The following is a 20,014-nucleotide window of genomic DNA, read 5'->3' as shown; positions in this document are numbered from 1 at the left end:
TCGCTATTATAACCATCACGGCGCCACGGGAACAATAACAACAACAGAGACGTGTATCCCGAGACGTATGATTTGTGCACCTTCAAGACAAAAGTGAATACCTACTTATATAAGCCGCCTACGTGGCGCAGTGGTATGCGCAGCGGATTTACGAAACGGAGCTCCTGGTTTCGATCCCCAGATGGGCCGATTGAGGTTTATTATTTAATTGGTCCAGGTTTGGCTGGTGGGAAGCTTCGACCATGGCTAGTTACCACCCTACCGGCAAAGCCAAACAACTTAGCGTTCCGGTACGATGATGTAGAAGCCGAAAGGGGAGTGGATTTCATCTTACTTCTAACAATTTAGCCCGCTACTATCTTAGATTGCATCAATACTTACCATCAGATGAGATAGCAGTCAAGGGCTAACTTGTAAAGAATTAAAAAAAAACTTAGTATCTTAGATATCTTCTAGGCAAGTGCGCTCTTTGCACCATACATTTGCTTGCAATCAGACTATTAGACAATAATGATTGTATTATAGTCAAGTCTAAGTTTACAATATATAATTCAAAATGGAATGAAATATGAATGGATTCCCAGCTCAAGTCGATATATGATTTTATATTTTCTAAATTAGCTCTGCTTTGGTGTACTAGTTAACGATCAAGTGCAGATTTTAAGTCAGTTTCGTCAGTCAGATCCGCAAATAACGGAATATTTAGCCGCGAATATAGGAATTGGGTCGAATGTTTTTTAATCCGCGAATAGTGAAAACGTGAATAAGGGAAGCGTGAATAAGGAGCTTTAACTGTACTCGTACATATAAAAAATCATACATATACGTACGTAGAACCCCAGGCTTTTTTGGAAGTCGGTTAAAAAGAAGTAATTTACGAGTTGGTTGGAGTAACCAATCACGTTTCAGTGAACGCTTTACGTATTTCACGAAGGCTTTAGATGCATTTCATGTAAGAAAATCCAGTCACGCAATTTCTATGGTAAATGGATTTCCCGTCTATAGGTATGTATATACGTACAAGTATGGTTGTGGTAATACTAGAGTGCAAATAGAACTAACTTTCTCACAAGCTTAACTGATTTGTCTTGTGAATAAGAACCAATTTCTAATGTTCCATTTCAAATTTGTTATTTTTGATGATTATGTAGAATGCCATGAAATTGGCCTGATAAAGGAAAGTGACCACATGAACTGTTAAACTAAACAAAATAGGTAAACCCATTGATTATGAGCTAACTTTTCAAATAATTCATCATCATAACAGCTGATGGACGTCCACTGCAGGATATGCACATTTTGCAGGAACTTCCAATCATCACGACCCTGAGTCGCCTGCATCCAGCGAATCCTTGCGCCTCGCTTGATGTCGTCAGACCACCTGGTGTGGGGTCGACTACGTTTTCTAGTGCGGGGTAGCTATTCTAGCACCTTGGGAACCCAACGTCCATCGGCTCTTCGAACTATGTGCACCGCCCATTGCCACTGAAGCTTCGCGACTCGTGAGCTCGTGAGCTATGTCGGTGACTTTGGTTCTTCTAAGGATCTTCTCATTTCTGATTCGATCACGCAGAGATACTCTTTCCATCGCCCGCTGTGTGACTCTGAGCCTTCTTTGACGACCAGGGTTTGAGCAAGTTGTATTAAAATGTATTTTCAATTTTCTTTTTTTTAATTTATTGAGTTTATTACTACGAGTAATTAATAGATGAACGCTGCGCGTAGGATATTTCTCAGATTTGACATTACACTTTACACAATTAGTTTTTGGTTTTTTTTCAATTCCTATTTATTTTATTTTTTTATTTTATCAGCTTCTTTTCAATGGCTATGTCAGGTCCAGGTCACTCTCATAGAAGAGGGGATGTGCAGTTTTGATCCACCACTCTGCTCCAATGCGGCTTAGTGGGCTTGTGTTGTTAATGTTTGACTCTATAACGATATAATGACGCTGACTCTCTATTGATTCTCCATTGAAACCATAGATGTGTATTCAAAAAACTATGATCACCTACTAAGTACCCAATACTATTTTTACGCACTTACCAGACATTATCTAATATTCACTTTTCACACAACCATTTTATCACCATTAATTACTTTTTTAATAGTAATTAGTAAAAAAAAAATTAGGTAAATGTTTTTCTACGTACAATCACTACCTCTGAGTTCCCGTTCATTATTGTACACATTTCGAGTTCATCATAATATGCTGATTCCATTCTACTTGTTGCCACGATACGGCATAATGCGACATTTTCATACATAATGAAAACAAAAATAAATTGTGTCTCATTTGAATGCGTAATATTCAAACTTGGTTACCATGCAACCGGTAACTTTGGCCGTTCTCCCAGTGGCGTAGCGTGGGCTTTTACCACCCGGGGCCCACTTAAAATAGGCCCCCTATTTTAATAATTAATTAACACGATCGCTGCGGCACTGACTTTTCTGTACTTTACTCGGGTGCGTTACGAGGTTTTTTGACCTCATACTAAAACTTTTTGTGGTGTGGTACGAGGTCCTTCGACCTCGTAACTCTTGATGATGCTGAACTTACGAGGTCAATTGACCTCGTACCGCAGCGAGCGTGTTAAAATAGGGGGTAATAAAGTTTACTTCATATTTTATTTTAAACCTAATTAACATTGTCCAACTTATTTAAAATCAAGGTAAACTACCATTGCTTCGGAAGGAGCACCCATTTAGAAATTGACCAACCGAGTGAACCCAACAATATACTACAGGCTTTAAAAAGACACATTTTCTGTTAATTTTTCTTGGCATACAAGCCCATACCCCGCGGTTTCACCATCTTAATTCCCGTTCCCGTGAAAATACGGGGATAAAATATAGCCTAAACTCTGTCACTCACAAATTACGTGGCTTCCTATTGATAAAAGAATGTATAAAATCGGTTCAGTAGATCCAGAGATTACCCCCTACAATACCACAAACTTTACCTCACTATATTAGTAGTGTACGAAATTTGGGTTTCCTTTTTTCATTCCTATGCCTCGGCCATGCCCACCCGTGCCCTCGTAGAGGCTACGCCACTGCATTTACTGTTTTCTTTACCATAAGTTTCCGTATTATCGTAACAGCATGGTCTCCAGCAACAGGATGTTAGAGGTACTCGTAGGTTTGCTTGTACTCTGTAAAAAATCTAATCCTAAGATTGCCTGGACTGGATGACTGTAATTTGTTTTCTGTGTTATTTGTTTGTTTTACTAATTATTTACTTGTTTTGTGAGTTAAGTACCACAATACCGAAGATCATTTTAATAAAGGTAATTAATAATAAATAAGATGTTTTATAGTTTAATAAAAATATAACGCGTGTACGTGTGTGTATATTCATCATCATCATACGAACAAAAGAATATTTCATTAAATTATTTTTGTATTCATGTCTCAAAAAATATGCTATGAAATTTGTTTTTTTCAATCTAGTAGAAAAGTAATAAACAATTTACCTAATACCTTAAAAAGAGTGTCAACTATCCCCTAACTGTTTTGGAAACCCCATTTTTCATATTTTCTGCGGAATATCATGAGAATTCGTGTCCACAGTCACCAGACACTTATTAGTTTCGTGGCAACCCTCCGATTACTATCTTTAAAAGTCTCAATCCCTTTAGTTAATACTATCAGATAGCACACGGTTTCACCCGCGTATTTCCCGTTCCCTTGAGAAGATAAGGGTAAAATATAGTCTAAGACACTAACATCTACTAACATGGCTTGGCTAACTAACATGGCTTTCTATAGGTAAAAGAATTTTTAAAGTTCAACAGATCTAGATATTACCTCATACAACCTCACAAACTTTACCTCTTTATAATAATAGGATAGATAGAGAACCATTCCTAAGATGGTTTTTGCTTTTGGTTATTGTAGTGAAGTGTTCAGACAGACACTTTTGTGTTGAACGGAAGAAGCGTCAGGACATTATCTGTGGTTGTTTTTGTAGTAAATGTCTTTTGATGTCACACGCCTTTCCTCTGTATTACTCTACTTTTAACCATACGTCTTACTTTCTTTAATATGTATAGCTTTTTATTGTACATACTTAATAAAAATAGCACTATTCTCTTTACATTTTTTAGGGTAATCAAATAAAACAAAATTAGATATTATGAATCTTACTGTTTATTTAACAAATATATTTAATAAATACTTATTCTTTGGCATTGCCTCGTCGCGAACATTTGATGAAGCTCAACGTAAATGATTTTTTTTTTTGATAAACATCATTGAAGTATTGAGCAAACAATTTAGACAACAGCGCGAATCAATAAATGAAAAAGAGTTCATTAATTAATTAAAGTATTAAATACAAGTTGCAAACAAGAGCCCCTATAATAGATGGAAACCTGCATTACTAGCTCCGCTCATCCACCAAGACAAACAATTAATATAAATAAGTATAAAAACATTATCATATTGCTTTTTCAGAATTAAGGACTTTTAAATGATCATTTTTAGAATATAAATCCAAGGGTTTTGTATAAATTCGCGAAGCCCGCAACAAATAAGTATTAAACATCTCTAAGTCATAAAATTTGCATTTATAAGTCATTTATATTATCTTAACACTAACAATGTCTATTTATAAAGTATCCAGGGCATGTAGCCATGTGGCGCGTCAATTCTATATTTACAATCGCAAACGCTTCGAAAATTGAGAAGTATATGAGAATGACATTTGCTATCGACAGGTCACGTAATAAAGTTATCGATCGGATCTGTCGCATAAATTTTTGTAGTTTTCGAAGCGTTAGCGTTTGTAGAAAGAGAATCAACGTGCCTACATGCCTAGTTTTTGATAAAAATAAAAAGTAAAAGGGAATTATGTAAAAATCGCGCTGTTGTCTAAGTTCGCTCAAGTTCTCAGGACTTACTGAACTAATCTACATAATATATAGGTAATACATATACAACTTCCATTAAAACAACTATTTACATTATTTCACTGGAGATCCATTAATAGATACTTGTACATGTACCTATCTACTCGTATAACAAATAAAAACAACATTTCCGAATTGGATCCAGCGCTGCGATCTTTTTACCTACTACTTATTTCATTTCATTTCTCTTTTTTTTTTTATGTTAGCTGTGGCGTCACACGGGTCTCAGCTGAAAATCAGCGCCGTGTGTTATGCTTGTATATAGTACACGGCATATGCTGAGCTGTACACACTTTCTTTTTTAAGGGTTACAGACAGACATGCTGTTTTTAATTAAGGATACTGTTTGTAACTTTTAAATTTGAATAAATTTATTTTCTTTCTTTCTTCTTTCTTTCATATCAAGATTAGAGAGACAATGAGAGAAAGTTGTAAAAAAAATTGCAACTTATGAAATTCACCAGGCGTACCTACAGCAATCAGGGCTAAATTATTAATTCTTTAAATAAGTGAGGCATAAACTAAAAGCTCTTTATCTTCAGAATGCATCTTTATTTGACTTCGGATTAGCTTGCACTTGAGCTTTTGAGTTAAAATTAAACTTGTTAAATTAACGTTAGGTAAACGGGATATAAGCACAATCTATCGCAATGATTGCAGTTATAGGTACATTCCGGGGAGTCCCTTTGGCTATTTCGATGTCCCTATTAATGGATATTTGGTTATATGTTGTATTGTTTTTGCTTTGTTACAAAACTGAATGAACTATGTGGGAACTTAGGTATGTATACCTACTGGTAGAAATTAGGTTTCGCCATTGAACATATTTATTATCTAACCTCGCGGTTTTACGCGCGTAGTTCCCGTTCCTGTAGAATAAGGGGTGAAAATATAACATATAGCACTTGGGGATAGTGTAGCTTCCAAACAATGAAATAATTTTCCAAATCGGTTCAGTAGTTTCGGAGCCTATTTAATGCAAACAAACAAACAATCAAATCTCTCCTCTTTATAGATGTGCAATAAAGTTTTAAAACATAGAACACAAAGATGATCTTTCAGCTTACACACTCAAACGCTTATCTATGGTGTCTATGCTCAAACGCGCAAGGTCTGTCATCTCACCACTTCATCCAAAGCTAAACAGATTTCCCGTAATAGAACAGATTAACTACTTGTATAACTTGTTGATTTGTTAAAGAATAAAAACAGAACTTAATAACATTTTATCTATAGAGAGGTCATTATCTGAGCCAGTTATTAGAATTCGTCCACGTCTACGTGCTACGAGTCTACGTATTGCGGTAAATTGGACACGTAGATTTTTTTAAATAGACATACTGGCGAGGTAAAGGAAAACATATTCCAGCCGGGTAGTAATAACTATACCTACAATTCGGTATGTGTTATCAGTTATAAATAGTCTACTTAAATTTGTAGATATCTATTGTATTTAGAGTAGCTGCATTATGCGTTTCATTTTATAGGTAGTCGGTACCATACTTGAGTCACTTGTTAGTTCAAAGTTAGGGACTATGTATATTGTATCTTTCATATACCTACTACCGCAATTGGGAAATTATTATATCATAGTACCTAATTATTATATCAGGTGTACGTACCTATAACTGTAAGGTGAAGCCAACATACTTATTTATCAATCGATTGGGAATTTGGGAATTAATTAAGCGATAAAAATAGATACAGTAAAAGCTCCTTATTCACGCTTCCTTTATTCACGTGTTCACTATTCGCGGATTAAATAATTGCATCCCAATTCCTATATTCGCGGCTAAATATTTCGCTATTCGCGGATCTGACTGACGAAACTGACGTAAAATCTGCAAATTTAAACTTTAACTTGCAAATACCTATTGCCGAAATTGCGAATTAGGAATGGCACTGCTTAAAATCACTCTGAATTATAGAAGCTTTTAAAAACTGTCAAGCAAAAAAATTACAAAATACTTCAAACCATTGTCTGAAGATAATAGTTAATCAATAACTTTAATTAATTGTTTTTTCTTTATATATTTGTTATTTATTTTGTCACTCAAGGATGTATCCCTTATAAAACCATAAAAAATACCATTCCATATTCACGGTTTCTGTATTCGCGACACATTAAGAGAACGTATCCCCCGCGAATAATGACCTTTTACTGTATAACAAAAAGATCAAATATTGTTATTATTGGGTATGATAGACGAAACATCCACTTCCTAATAATTATCTAGACATCAACATTATAAAGAGAAAAAATATAAAGTCAACATTCATAGAACATTTAAAATACGCATTGAGTTCTAATGACAATGTATAACGAAATACATACATATAGATTCTAAACATTTAGAAAATTCCAAATATGAAAACAAAATATCAAATATTTAAATTCCGTAACATTATTTCATAGAAAAAAATCTGACAACAATCACATTTGTTTATACAATTGGTATTTTCTGAACGATTAGAGTATTAGAGATATTTTACAAACCCCACATTTCAACAACACTTACCATTTTTTCAATTCCTTTTTGTTTTAACAATTATGTTTATTAATTACTAAGCGAGTCTTTTAAATGTTACATATTTTATTTTGTCGTCAATAACAATCTTTTTTCAAGCTTTTACGTGACCTTTTGAAGGTTAAAGTAAAACTTTAACGCAAAGTTCCCCTCATGTTGCCGTTCAAGGTAAAGTTCAGCAAGGTTATTATGTAAGTCGGTGTACCATTTAATTATTAATCAGTCACTACATCGTTTTTCGTCGTATTTTCGTTTTTGCAATCATCTAACGACGTGTTTCAACGAAATAACATTAACTGCACAATTTTACATTAAGTGGTAACGTTTTTTTGTTTCTACGATCATCTAACATGATTGTTTATACGAAAATACCAGTTTCCAGTTTTTCGTTAAAATAACGTTAGTACCTGCTGATAGCTACTACTATAATAATGTTACTTTAGGTGAAATGACGATAATTGTGTAATTTCGTTGAAAACACAATATTTTACGATGAAAAACGATGTAGTGACTAATTACTTGAATGGTACACTGAGTTACATAATAACCCTGCTGTTCGTGTTAGGTATTCAATCACGCTATGGTGTCTCCGTCAGTGTAATGTGATGGACCTTCGACGGAACAGACGGAGTCTTCAGGAGTCCTGGAGGCGTCGCCCGCCTCGCTGGCCTCGACCACACTTTGACTGCTAGCTTTATTCTTACCCCCTCGACGAGCCTGCAGTGCCTGAATAGCATATGAAAATGTTAATATAAGACTTTTAATACCTACCTTAGTATAGCTCCTTCTAGTTTTTAAATGGTTACAAGTGAATAGGTATTCTTAAGATAGATTTATCTATTCACTTGTATAAGTTTTTATTAAATCAATCGTGTGTGTGAATTACAACGTATTGAGAGATTAGTATCAACATTTATTTAATGGTATGAAAGCCAGCTTTACAAGAAAATGAGAAAGAATCTTGTTTGTATTACGTATTACAGCAGAATATATAAATGCGTGCGCGATAGATTAATTTCTTGCGTTGTTATGTTATCCGATTCGATGGATCGAGTCCTGCAAAACATAAAAGCGTTGGTACATAATACATATTATATTATGGGGATTATAATTATTATAGCGGTTGCGATTCTGGGTGTGTGCGTAAGGTTGGCCCAGGGCCGCAGTGTGGGGCGGACATCCACAGGGGGCATGCGGGACTTTGGTCAGTGCGCATGCGGTATACTCATGTCTCCTTACCTTTTCACGACTGCCCTTTTTCTAAAGTCGGAGTGGGATGGAATACGAAACGTTCAATTAATGAATGTTCTAACATGTTATAGAGGGGGTTACATCTAAAGGTAGGTTTTTGGGGCACGTTGACTTTGAAGTAGATAACCGTGACTAGCTTTTATCTATACTAATATTATAAAGAGGTAAAGTTTGTAAGTTTGTAAGTTTGTCACATTTTTCAAATGGGGTAATCTTCGGAACTACTGGTCCGATTTTAAAAATTCTTTCATCAGTAGAATGCTACATTATCGGGGAGTGCTATAGGCAATATTTTATATTGGTATCATATATATTAGCCGAATTATCACAGTTTTTGTCATACAGGTCGGACTGAAAATCCTCTTAAACAGACTTATTTGCATGCGCTGCCTTAACTATTGTGTAAAATTGAAATTAATGTATGGAGACTTTATGTATCTTTAAAAGTTCTACAAAAAAGTCCGCGACAAAATATATCTATCTTCTATATATTAGCAGATATAGTACCTTTTGTGTTTTAAAAATTATTAATTTTATATACTTAGGTTTACGTCATTATTTATACACCTAAACTTTAATCCTTATTAAAATAAATTATTTAATAATCACAAGGATATTATGGAGATAAGATTTGCCCTTTACAGTATGTTAATTACTTAAATAGTTTCGGAGATAATACAAAATTTCTAAAAGACGCAGAAATTCCGCTATATGACGCCCCGCGCTTTCATTTACGTAGTTCCCGTTCCCGTGTGAATATGGGGATCAAACATAGCCTATGACACTTGCAAATAACGTAGCTTTCTATTGGTAAAACAATTTTCCAAATCGGTCCAGTAGATCCAGAGATTACCTCCTACAACCACACAAACTTTACCTCTTTATATTATTAGCATAGAAGTCTCTATTTCCCTTGGTCATACCACCACTCTCGAAGGACTGGACCGATTTTGCTAAGGGAAGGAGTAAGATAGAGAAGTTATAGAGTAGGGTAGGGTACGGGTAGGGAAGCGTAGGGGTAGGGTAGGGGTAGGGCTGGGGTAGGGTAGGGGTAGAGGTAGGGTAGGGGTAGGGTAGAGGTACGGGTAGGTTTAGGGCCGGGTTTAGGGTAGTGGTAGGGTAGGGGTAGAGGTAGGGTAGGGGTAGAGGTAGGGTAGTGGTAGAGTAGAGGTACGGGTAGGATAGGGAAATGGTAGGGTAGGGGTAGGATAGGCGTGAGATAGGGGTACGGGTGGGATAGGGGTAGGAAAGGGATAGGGTACGGGGAGGGTAGAGGTAGGATGGGGGTAGGGTGTAGGTAAGGTAGAGGTAGGTTTGGGGTAGGGTAGGGGTAGGGTAGGGTAGGGTAGGGGTAGGGTAGATGTAGGGGTAGGGTAGGGTAGGGTTGGGGTAGTGGTAGGGTAGGGGTAGGGTAGGGTAGGGGTAGGGTAGGGGTAGTAGTAAAGTTGACATCGAAATTTACGCGGACGAAGTCGCGGGGGTCCGCTAGTATTGTATAAATTAAAACAGTTTTTTATGTAATACAAATCATACACAATGGTCTGCCTTCACTATGGCCACAGAATATAGTAGGTACATTGTACAAGTACTTGTAAGCTAGAGAAGTAAAGAACAGTAGTCAGCTTTTTATCGTGTGCAGAAACATTTCCCGAGTTATAGATGACTAGCAGACGCCGCGCGGTTTCACCCGCATGGTTACCGTTCCCATAGTGTAGCTTCCCAACAGTGAAATAATTTTTCGAATAAGTTCAGTAGTTTCGGAGTCTATTCAATGCAAACAAACAAACAATCAAATCTCCCTATTTACAATATTAGTATTAAGATTATCGTTTTATTGTTTTTTAATTAGGTATGCATGCTTACATCAAGACTTCGTGCTTCAAAACCATCTTCAAGTTTTACTTGTAATTTAGGTACCTACGTAACTATAACCTGACTCATACCTAGGTAGATAGTTTATGGGACACAAATGAAGGGATAGGGTTTAAAAATTAGTGTTAGTTTCATAGGTATTGGTCAATAATTTTGAGAATTCGATCAAACAGGAAGGAAGACTGCTTTTACCTTGTGCCTAAATAATAAAAAACCGGACAAGTGCGAATCGAATTCGCCCACCGAAGGTTCCGTACGTATGAATCGTGGGATCATTATATTTCAGTTTGGGAATCGAATTGCGTAGTTTTTGCCGAGCTTTTGAACACCCTGATTTAATCACAGATGTTTAGTTTGAGAAGTTTTCTTGTTCTTGTGTTCATAACGATGTCACTTAACATATTTTTGAGTTGATGAGTTTTGATTCCCCTGAGAGTGTCAAAATATGCGTATTTAGCTGAATAAACAGTCGTATCTTTTTTTTTTGTAATTTAAGAAGTTTGATTTTTACACAACTTCAGTACTTTATAACTTCCAGTATTTTATATAAAACACTGGAAAACACCCACGCTTATCACACAAATACTTTCCAGTAGTGGGAGTCGAACCCACGGTAATGGATGCAGAAGGCCGTCACTACCCACTGCACCTTGCGGCTGTCAGTATAAAATACTTCTCGTATCATGAAGTGAACAAAAGCAAGAGAAGAAAGAGAAGTAAGAGAGTTTGAGCCTCAATCCCCGACCCGTTGGTCTATTGTCGTACTCACTCCTAGCACAGTATTTCCCGACTAGTTGGAGGGGAATGGGAATATTGGTTATATTTACAAGATATGGCAAATAATCTTTTTAAAAAAAAGGAAAAAGTAAGCACCTGAAGAGAGAAGCGTCGGTGCGGCGGCTTGCGTCCGCCGCGTCGCTTGCTGATGTGCGGGTTGTCGCGACGCAGCGTCTGGTTGCGTAAGATCTCCAGCTGCACATAGAGCCGCTTGAGCTCCGCGCGCACCTCCTCCGTCGTGGGCTCCTCCTCGCCCTCCGCGCCGAAGCCCTCCGCCGGCCCGCGCCGGGACACCTGGACACCAGCAAGACAATATGATACAAGTTTTGGCGCTAGAAACGTTGGGGGATGGTACGTCCCCTATGGGACTCAAATCATGGCTTGAAGACGGGACGGGATGGGATTGATGGGAAGTGATGAGCAATTAATCGAGTGCCTCGTTGATTCAGTAGCCCATTTGATTTTGGATCACGAACTCAAATCTAACAAAGAATTTCGCTCGTACTAGATACTGTGTTTTTTTTTCCAAGAAATTTTCATATTAATTGATAATGAAACACGGCTAAAACTCACGTGATATTAGGTCGGAGTACGCCCGACTAGTTTCGAACCCATACGGGGCCCTTAGTCATCAGCTAGTTCCTGGATCCAAACTGCGAAGCGGCTGTGCGACGCGCTGCTGCTCGCATTACGCGCAGCGAAAGGGGTTGAGTGGTGGGCAGTGAAGGTTCCGTTACACTCTCCGACGGTTCATTAATGTCATCTTCATTAGACTCCTCTTCTTGTAAGCCGTGTTTCATAATAAATTAATATGAATAACACTCACGATAGTTTAAATTCTAAATTCTAAAAAAGAATTTTTCAGTTAAAATTCTCAGCTCAGAGTTGGGAAGTTGATGGTGTTGATGATGACATCCCCGTGCTGCCGAAAACCGTCCGCCCCGGTCATTATCATTAACATCTGATAGTGGTCGTTCATGAATTTACATATTCGCCATATCCTCGCTCCTATAAAGAGGGAGGACTAAGCCTGTAGTGGGCTGTTGAAATAGGCAGATAATGTAGAGCAAGGAGAAGTACTCGCCTCCTGCGCGAGCGAGCGCGCGCGGTACCCGTGCCACAGGCGCGGCGCCAGCACGCAGGCGAGCGCGGCGCCGGCCGACAAGTGCGCGCGCGCCGCCGCCGCCAGCGCCGAGCGCTCGGGCGCCGCGCCCGCCAGCGACGCGCCGCGCCACGCCGCGCCGCACACGCCCTCCGCCCACAGCGCCGCCGCCAGCCAGCCGCGCTCCTGATGCCAAACATTGTTTTTATATCTTTTAAGTAATATATAACAGCGAAAAATCACTCATCACAACATATATCAAAATACGACGTACAAAAGTCAAAAAAAAGATAGTCAAAATAAGACTAAGACCAGATTTTGGTAGAGAGATAGTTTTATCTTATACATGTTTGTAATTTTTTCATAATTTAAAACCCGCATCAATCTTGTTTTTTGACTGACTATATACTATATCTGCGGTGACACTAACAAACGTTTTCATGTAACTATCATGCAAACGTTAGTCAGTGTCGACGGCCTACGCGGATATGTAGAAAACCGTGATCAAGGTCCTGACTACTGCGCCAATACAGTTGACATTTCGCGAGTACCTGAAACGGAACGTTAGCGTTCCTGGCAGCGTACGCGATGCGCAGGCCGGCCGCCAGCAGCAGCAGCTCGGCGCCGGCGGTGACGTGGTGCCAGGCGGCGCGCGCGCAGCCCGCGCTCGCGTCCGAGTCGCACGCCGCCGTCGCCGTGAACGCGGACAGGTAGCACGCCGCGCCCAGCACCATGGCCGCTACTATCCTAAGAACCTGCCACAAGTTTCGAAATTGATCAGCTATAATTTTTTTTTATTCTCTACAAGTTAGCCCTTGACTACAATCCCACCAGATGGTAATTGATAATGCAATCTAAGATGGAAGCGGGCTAACTTGTTAGGAGTAGGATGAAATCCACACTCCCCTCGGTTTCAAATGACATCGGTAGGGTGGTAACTACTAACTAGCCACGGCCGATGCCAGCCAGTTTTGTACAATTCGCACAAAACAACGTACAGTTGGAGTTTCGAATTCATCTCTATATCTGTTTAACACGATACTATAGAAAGACAGAGATAGAGGGGAATTCGAAACTCGCACTTGCGAATTATACAAAAGATCGTTTCAGAATAGCTCTTCTGCTCGTGGAGACACTCGCCGTTACCTCTGAGTCCCTCGGAGTCCATCGGTGCGCTTTCCTTGTGCGGAACTCTGCAAGTAGCACCCACAGGCGTAGCACCACGGAGCCGTAGCACGCTACGAAGCCCAGCTCCCGGAGCCACGCGCCCGCTACGCAGCGCCACCGCGCGTCCGATATGTATTGGGAAGCCGCCTTCAACGAATACAAAATGAATACTCAACGAGTTTCAGCTGAATCCCAAAAGGTATATAAGGTAAGGTATCCTACTAATATTATACATACTATCCTACTAATATTATACACTAGCAGACCCGGTCTAGATTCGCTTTGACTAATGTGCGCTTCTTCCATAGCCTTCCCACCCTACCTGCCCCTACCCTACCTCTGTGTACCGATTTTAAGCTTCCTACCTTGAAAGCTGCGAAGAGTCCCATATAAAATTTCACTCCCTCTTTTAAAGGGTTGGGGGTGGATTTACAAAGAAAAAATGTTGCACGGTTTTTTTAGTCACAAATTAGTCTGTATTTTTTCACAATTTTTAGCTTTCTACCTCGAATATTGCAGAATGCCCCATACAAACTACCTTCCCCCATTTTAGGGAAGTGGGGGTTACAAAAAGACAAATAGCCTATGTCACTCTTCATCCTTTCAACTATCTCCACTTAAAAGATCACGTTAATTCGTCGCTCCGTTTTGCCGTGAGAGACGGACAAACGAACAGACAAACAGACAAACAGACAGACAGACAGACACACTTTGCCATATGCGTGAGAAAAAGGGAAGCCAGACAGAGTGGCGCCGTAACGCGTTACGTTACGAAGCGTTTACCTTCCCTTAAGAAGTTATCACTTCACGTCAAACGTAATTATTAGAATATTCAAATGTTAACCCTGAATGCTTAATGATGATTGCTTATTTTGGTTAGATGATTTTTTCTTTTTCTTATTTGGTGGAGGTACCGAATTCCCATATGATCATCTGCCGCGTTTAATAAAGGTTTTTTGGTTGGTCGGTTTATACAAATACAAGGACCCCCTACTGTTTCAGCCGGATAGTTCTCCAAGTAATACTGCAAGAAAAATATCCCATGCCACACGCTAATATTGAAACTTTACGCGTGAATAAAAAAGAAACAAGCATTAATTTTCACATTCGCATTAATATTATTAGTGAGGATTTTTATTTAAAAGCGTCTTACCGAACCGTACATAAGCATCGCACCCAGCAGAACTACTTCTAACACTGTCCACATTCCCATTGCCACCGCCTGGAAAATATAATGGAATAAATTTTATTAATATAGTAGACTAGAGACCTAGAATGTAGTTGAATGGCATTAAAACGGTCAACAATTTCCACTTAATTTGTAATAAAATTTATTTAATTAAAATGAATCAATTCTTCAGCCGGAACAGTAAAACATCGATTAAGTAATCGAATATGTAACGAGTCAAAGCGATCTGTGTGTTAGCCTGTAAAATTTATTAACCGATATATTTATTGGTGTTAAATATTTTTGATATGTGAGTGTACCTCGTCGCCCTCAAAAAACGATAGACAATTTTGTTGACGAATTTGGGTGCAATGCATCTCCATAGTTAATTACTGAGAATTTTCTACGATGTGACAAGTGAGGCGCTCTATGCTTCGGAAAGACAGGCGGCTAGGGAGGCCCAGCACCCATGTAAACACTTACTTTACATTTTCTCTTCTTGAAAATGATGAACCCTATGACGAGACATAGCAGCATGCCGGCAAGGTTAGCCGCGAGGAGCGAGGCACGGTATGCCTCGGCCAGACATGCGGCGGGGTGGCTGCCCAGCCCGCACGGTGTGCAGTTGAGTCGCCCGCTGGTCGCTAGTCTGGCACCGCTCAACCACGCGACCCCGCCACCGTGCCAGTGCCCCGAACTGCATTTGCATCGATACTACAACATGAAATTATCACCTTTTATTCAGAGATCTATTCAACTTAAATTTCAGTTATTATTCAACTTTATCTATTGTATTATGACATAACGATGATTCAATGTGATAAATTTGTATATCGCAGAATTGAATTGGTAAACACTTAATATTATGTAACCCACTTGAGATTTTTTTTCGAATCGTACAACATTCTATACTTCAAGTTTTGCCAAATGCTCCTAAACGATATATCTTGTGTGTCTTTTGTCCTCGATAACATGTGGTACTAACATTCAGTATTTATGTTATTGTGGAGGGCGGTATCAGAGCTGATATAAATAAGAGAGTATTGATGACTTGAGCTCAGTTGTTTGTGAGGCAGCGTAGATACCGTCACGCTACCAGTCGCGTTAGTGATCTTGTGCAATAACGTTTTGTGTTGCAATTATTAATAATTTTTTGTGTTGTAATTATTGTTTGTCATAAATTGTTTAGTGTGGGCATGGAGAACATGTCGGGCAGGGAAGGTGAGTGTTGATGCATTCTAAAGGGATCCCTTGAACCTACTCCCAAGTCCTGAGACCTGCTCAAGGTGTTTCCTCTACCCGTCATGTCACACTTGTTCACGGAAATTAATAAACAAACGGTTACCTCTAGTCTTTGATCTTCATTTTCAGTCGGAAAAGCTTCACAATCTGTCGTGACCGGATCACACAGCGGTGGACCACCCAACCATTCATACATGGCTTCTTCGCACGGCAACGCGGGTATGCGGCGGAATATAGCGGCGGCAGCTCGCACCGGACCCGCGCCTCTCGCTGCGGCGGTCCCGCCCCACCAGCCCCGGCTACCTTCACACGAGTACCTGAAAGGATCGAAGATATGACATTCAAACAAACGTGTAGGGTTCCGTACGTTAAATTAGGTCTTTAAGCTTAATTCCATTCCAATTGTGCATTGGATAGGAATGGAATTGAGTGGGAATTTTCATCCTCCTCCTGACAAGTCCGCTTCCATTTTAGATTGCATCATCACGTACCATCAGGTGAAATTGTAATCAAGGGCTAACTTGTAAAGAATGGAAAAAAGGGATACTTAAATTGGAAAATGGACTTCAAAAAAGGAGGAGGTTCTCAAGTCGAGTTTATGTTTTTTTCATGTAGGTTATTTTTTGTTTGAAAGACTATACTCTTGAAGTGGTCTCATCATGTCAGGATCTGTTGATTGGATTTTGGAGAAATCGAGAGGAACTTTCAAAAATCGTAAGGGCAACTATAGCGTTTAATATTTTTTTCATTAAACATTTTAAAGTATACTACAACTACTTAATGAAGGTCTGTCGTCGATCTGATGATGGAGTCGAAACACAGACTTGGGAACTCTTACACGGCTTATATCAGTTACCTTATGTTTGGATTTGATTAATTTGTATTAATAAAGACTTTACACCTAGATGGATTATGACTGTCAATAGGAGTCTGATGATAAAGACGAAGGACAGGTAAAGGAACTCCTCAACGGTTTAGAGTAGCTACCTTGTGATTGGGCTTAATCAATTAGTATTCATGAGGACTTTGCAGCAATATGTTTTGCGACTATCATTAGGGGTCTTATGATGAAGACGAAGGACAAATAATGGAACTTCTTAACGGTTTACAGTAGCTACCTTGCTATTAGGCTTGATTAATTTGTATTGGTAAAAACTTTCCACTTAGATGGGTTAGAACTGTCTTTAGGGTCTAGTGATGAAGACGAAGGATAAGCTACCTTGTGATTGGACTTGATTAATTTGTACTGATGAGAACTTTCCACCTAAATGGTTTGTGGCCGTCTTTAGGGGTCTGGTGAAGATGACCGTTCAGTACGAAAAAAATAAACTTAATTAAGATTAAAATTTTACTTACGTTATAGGTTAACGTAAAGTTTTACTTAGAACAAACACTCTCCCACTCTTACTAGTCATGATGATGCATCAATTAGAGATGGAATTCTAGTTACATAATCGCTTCAACTTTATCAATGCTTTTTCGTCGTACTTATTAATTTATTTGAATTTAAGTCAGACAACTTTGTTCCATCCATGTATACTTGTATGCTTTATATTAGAATAAGCATATTAAAAAAAAATATATATTTACCAAGCATTGGACCACAACACTAAACTGGCGTTCCAGGCGGAGGCCAAGGTTCGCCAGAACTGTTGCAGCGTGGCGGAGTTGTTCTGCTGGAACACGATGAGCCGCGGCGGGTCGGCGATGAACAGCACGCCGAGGTGCAGCTGCGGCGCGCCCAGCGCGACGGCGGCGGGCGGCGGCTGCAGCGGGGCCCGCGCCGCCGCCCGCGCCAGCGCCGCCGCGCGCGCCTCGTCCGCCGCGCCCTGCTCCACCAGCTCCGACAGCGCGCGCGCGGTCTGCGCCGCGGCCGCTTCATACTCGCGGGCATTCTGAACACAATTTATAGCTTTACATGTTCCTATTATGTAATAGCGGACGCCTGAGACTTCGTCCGCGTGGATTTCAGTTTTTCGCAAATCCCGCGGGAACTGTGGATTTTTCCGGGATGCAAAGTAGCCTCGTGCGGTCTGCGCCACGGCCGCTTCATACTCTCGAGCATTCTAAACACAATTTATAGCTTTACGTCATGTGCCTATTATTTACTAGCGGACGCCCGCGACTACGTCCGCGAGATGATCTAACTGGTAACAATTTAGAATTGGACGTTTTTCACTCTCCACCGCAGATGCTTATAAAATAATGGAGTAAGTATTAATGTTTTTCGGGCATTTCATTTTTATATTTTGTTAAATTGTTAAGTATATTATATAATAATATTGATTAATGTTTTGTATTTTAGTGGTCCTCGGTCCATTTAGTGGGGGGTCGATTAACACTGCGCTTTCCATCGCGGTGTCGCCAGTACCCTGGGTAATCAGCGATCATCGGCTCTTCGAATTATGTGCTCCGCCCTTCAGTCTTTCGACACGTTGAGCTATGTCGGTGACTTGGTTGTTCTACGAACCTCCCTACCTCTCTCTCAATTTGACGATTTTAAGTTAGATCTTGAATTTATCTCCGGCTGCTTAATCGAATTCGACATGTGTAGCCGATGTCACCTCACAAGGTGCGTACCGGTGGCAAGGGCGGCGGTCTCTTCAGCAGCAGCGGATCGCAGGCGTCAGGCGGGGCGGGTGGCAGGCCGGCGGGCGGGGGGCCGGCGAGCGGCAGGCCGGCGGACGGGTGGCCTGCGGACGGGGGGCCGGCGGGCGCGGCGACCACCGCGGCGCAGGCCAGCGACAGCGCCACGCACCGCGCCCACCGCGCCATCGCTCATCTGCTCCCGGTGCTCTGGAACAAGTCCAAAATATACTATTAACAAAATAAAATTGAAACATTTTAAAATCCTCCTTAAAATCCTAGATTACCGACTTTGAAGGCGGTGCCAGGCCAGTGACGTATTAATTAAAGCCGTTTCTGAAAGAAGCACGGGAAAGAACTGTTTTTGAATCCTAAAAGTTTATGATTTCATCGGCTTTAGTTAATGCATCACTGTGTTGGCACCGCCTTCAAAGTGATCAGAAGGTAGCACATGCGATGTTATTTTTCGCTTTTTAGTTTATTTTTGTGATTTTGTCGGTTAGTCGTTCAAGTCGGTTAAATTTTTTTATTAAAAAGATTTTATTATTATTTACAAGTTAGCCCTTGACTATAATCTCACCTGATGGTAAGTGATGATGCAATCGAAGATTGAAGCGGGCTAAGGAAGAGGATGAAAATCCACACCCCTTTCGGTACACGACATCAAACCAGAACGCTAAATTGCTTGGAGCTATGTCTTTGCCGGTAGGGTGTTAACTTGCCACGGCCGAAGCCTCTAGCCAAAGCAGTGCATCCAATAAGTAGTTTATATGTTTTTTTTTGGTGGTATATTTGTTTCGAGTAGACTATGTAATATAATGAGATAAATGTGTTCAACATTTATCTCATCCATATTAACTAGTCGATAGTCTTTGATATACTTTTGATATTATCAATTTTAAGAATCCGATAAATCTTGAGTGCCTAAAGTATATAAGTATAAATCAACCAGAATGATAACATTTTGTTTGCCCCAGACCATGTTGCTCAGATCATCTCTAATGTATTTTATTTTTATCTTCTATGTTACTTTTTATTTGAAACAATAAATATTACTCGTAGCATCTTATATTTACCGCGACTTCGTGTTCATGGAATTCAGTTGTTGACAAATCCCGCGGGAACCATGGATTTTTCCGGGATTATCATCTATCTCCATTCCAAATTTCAGCCAAATTGGTTCAATAGTTGCGGCGTTAAAGAGTAACAAACATCCATACAAACTTTCGCATTTATATTAGTAAGATTGTGAAACTTGTTTATTCATATAATTATTTCATTACAATCTAATAGTTAAATGGAAGATAATCAATACAGCTTATTTTATTACAGCTTACTAACCGCTATAGTGACGTTTGGAGGGTGTAAATCTAATCGTCATGATGTGAGGAAGTTCCCCGATGGGTTC

At 39.7% G+C, this 20,014-nt stretch overlaps 1 protein-coding gene across 1 annotated transcript; it reads right to left on the bottom strand.

The window, feature by feature from the left end:
* Positions 1–4,134: 4,134 nt before the first annotated feature.
* LOC112057392 (probable G-protein coupled receptor 158) lies at positions 4,135–18,795 on the bottom strand. Its single transcript, XM_052891163.1, has 11 exons — positions 18,601–18,795; positions 17,611–17,915; positions 16,124–16,337; positions 15,262–15,492; positions 14,764–14,832; positions 13,590–13,757; positions 12,995–13,198; positions 12,426–12,629; positions 11,438–11,635; positions 8,681–8,701; positions 4,135–8,167 (listed from the first exon to the last, which is right to left on the bottom strand). The coding sequence occupies exons 1-11, from the start codon at positions 18,793–18,795 to the stop codon at positions 8,015–8,017; spliced, it is 1,962 nt and encodes a 653-aa protein (XP_052747123.1). The 3' UTR covers positions 4,135–8,014.
* Between the last annotated feature and the right edge of the window lie 1,219 nt (positions 18,796–20,014).

This window comes from Bicyclus anynana, chromosome 3, assembly GCF_947172395.1.
Source record: "Bicyclus anynana chromosome 3, ilBicAnyn1.1, whole genome shotgun sequence".
Taxonomy (NCBI): Eukaryota; Metazoa; Arthropoda; class Insecta; order Lepidoptera; family Nymphalidae; genus Bicyclus; species Bicyclus anynana.
This window is presented reverse-complemented; position numbering and strand designations above follow the sequence as displayed.

What these genes read in the sequence shown, in the direction of transcription:
- LOC112057392 (XM_052891163.1), bottom strand. Translation starts at nt 18,795, where the DNA reads ATGGCGCGGTGGGCGCGGTGCGTGGCGCTGTCGCTGGCCTGCGCCGCG. An exon ending in TCAAGAAGAGAAAATGTAAA is followed by an intron (nt 14,833 to 15,261) that starts GTAAGTGTTTAC and finishes TATATTTTCCAG; the next exon opens with GCGGTGGCAATGGGAATGTG. An exon ending in ACCGACGCTTCTCTCTTCAG is followed by an intron (nt 8,702 to 11,437) that starts GTGCTTACTTTT and finishes CTCCGACTTTAG; the next exon opens with AAAAAGGGCAGTCGTGAAAA.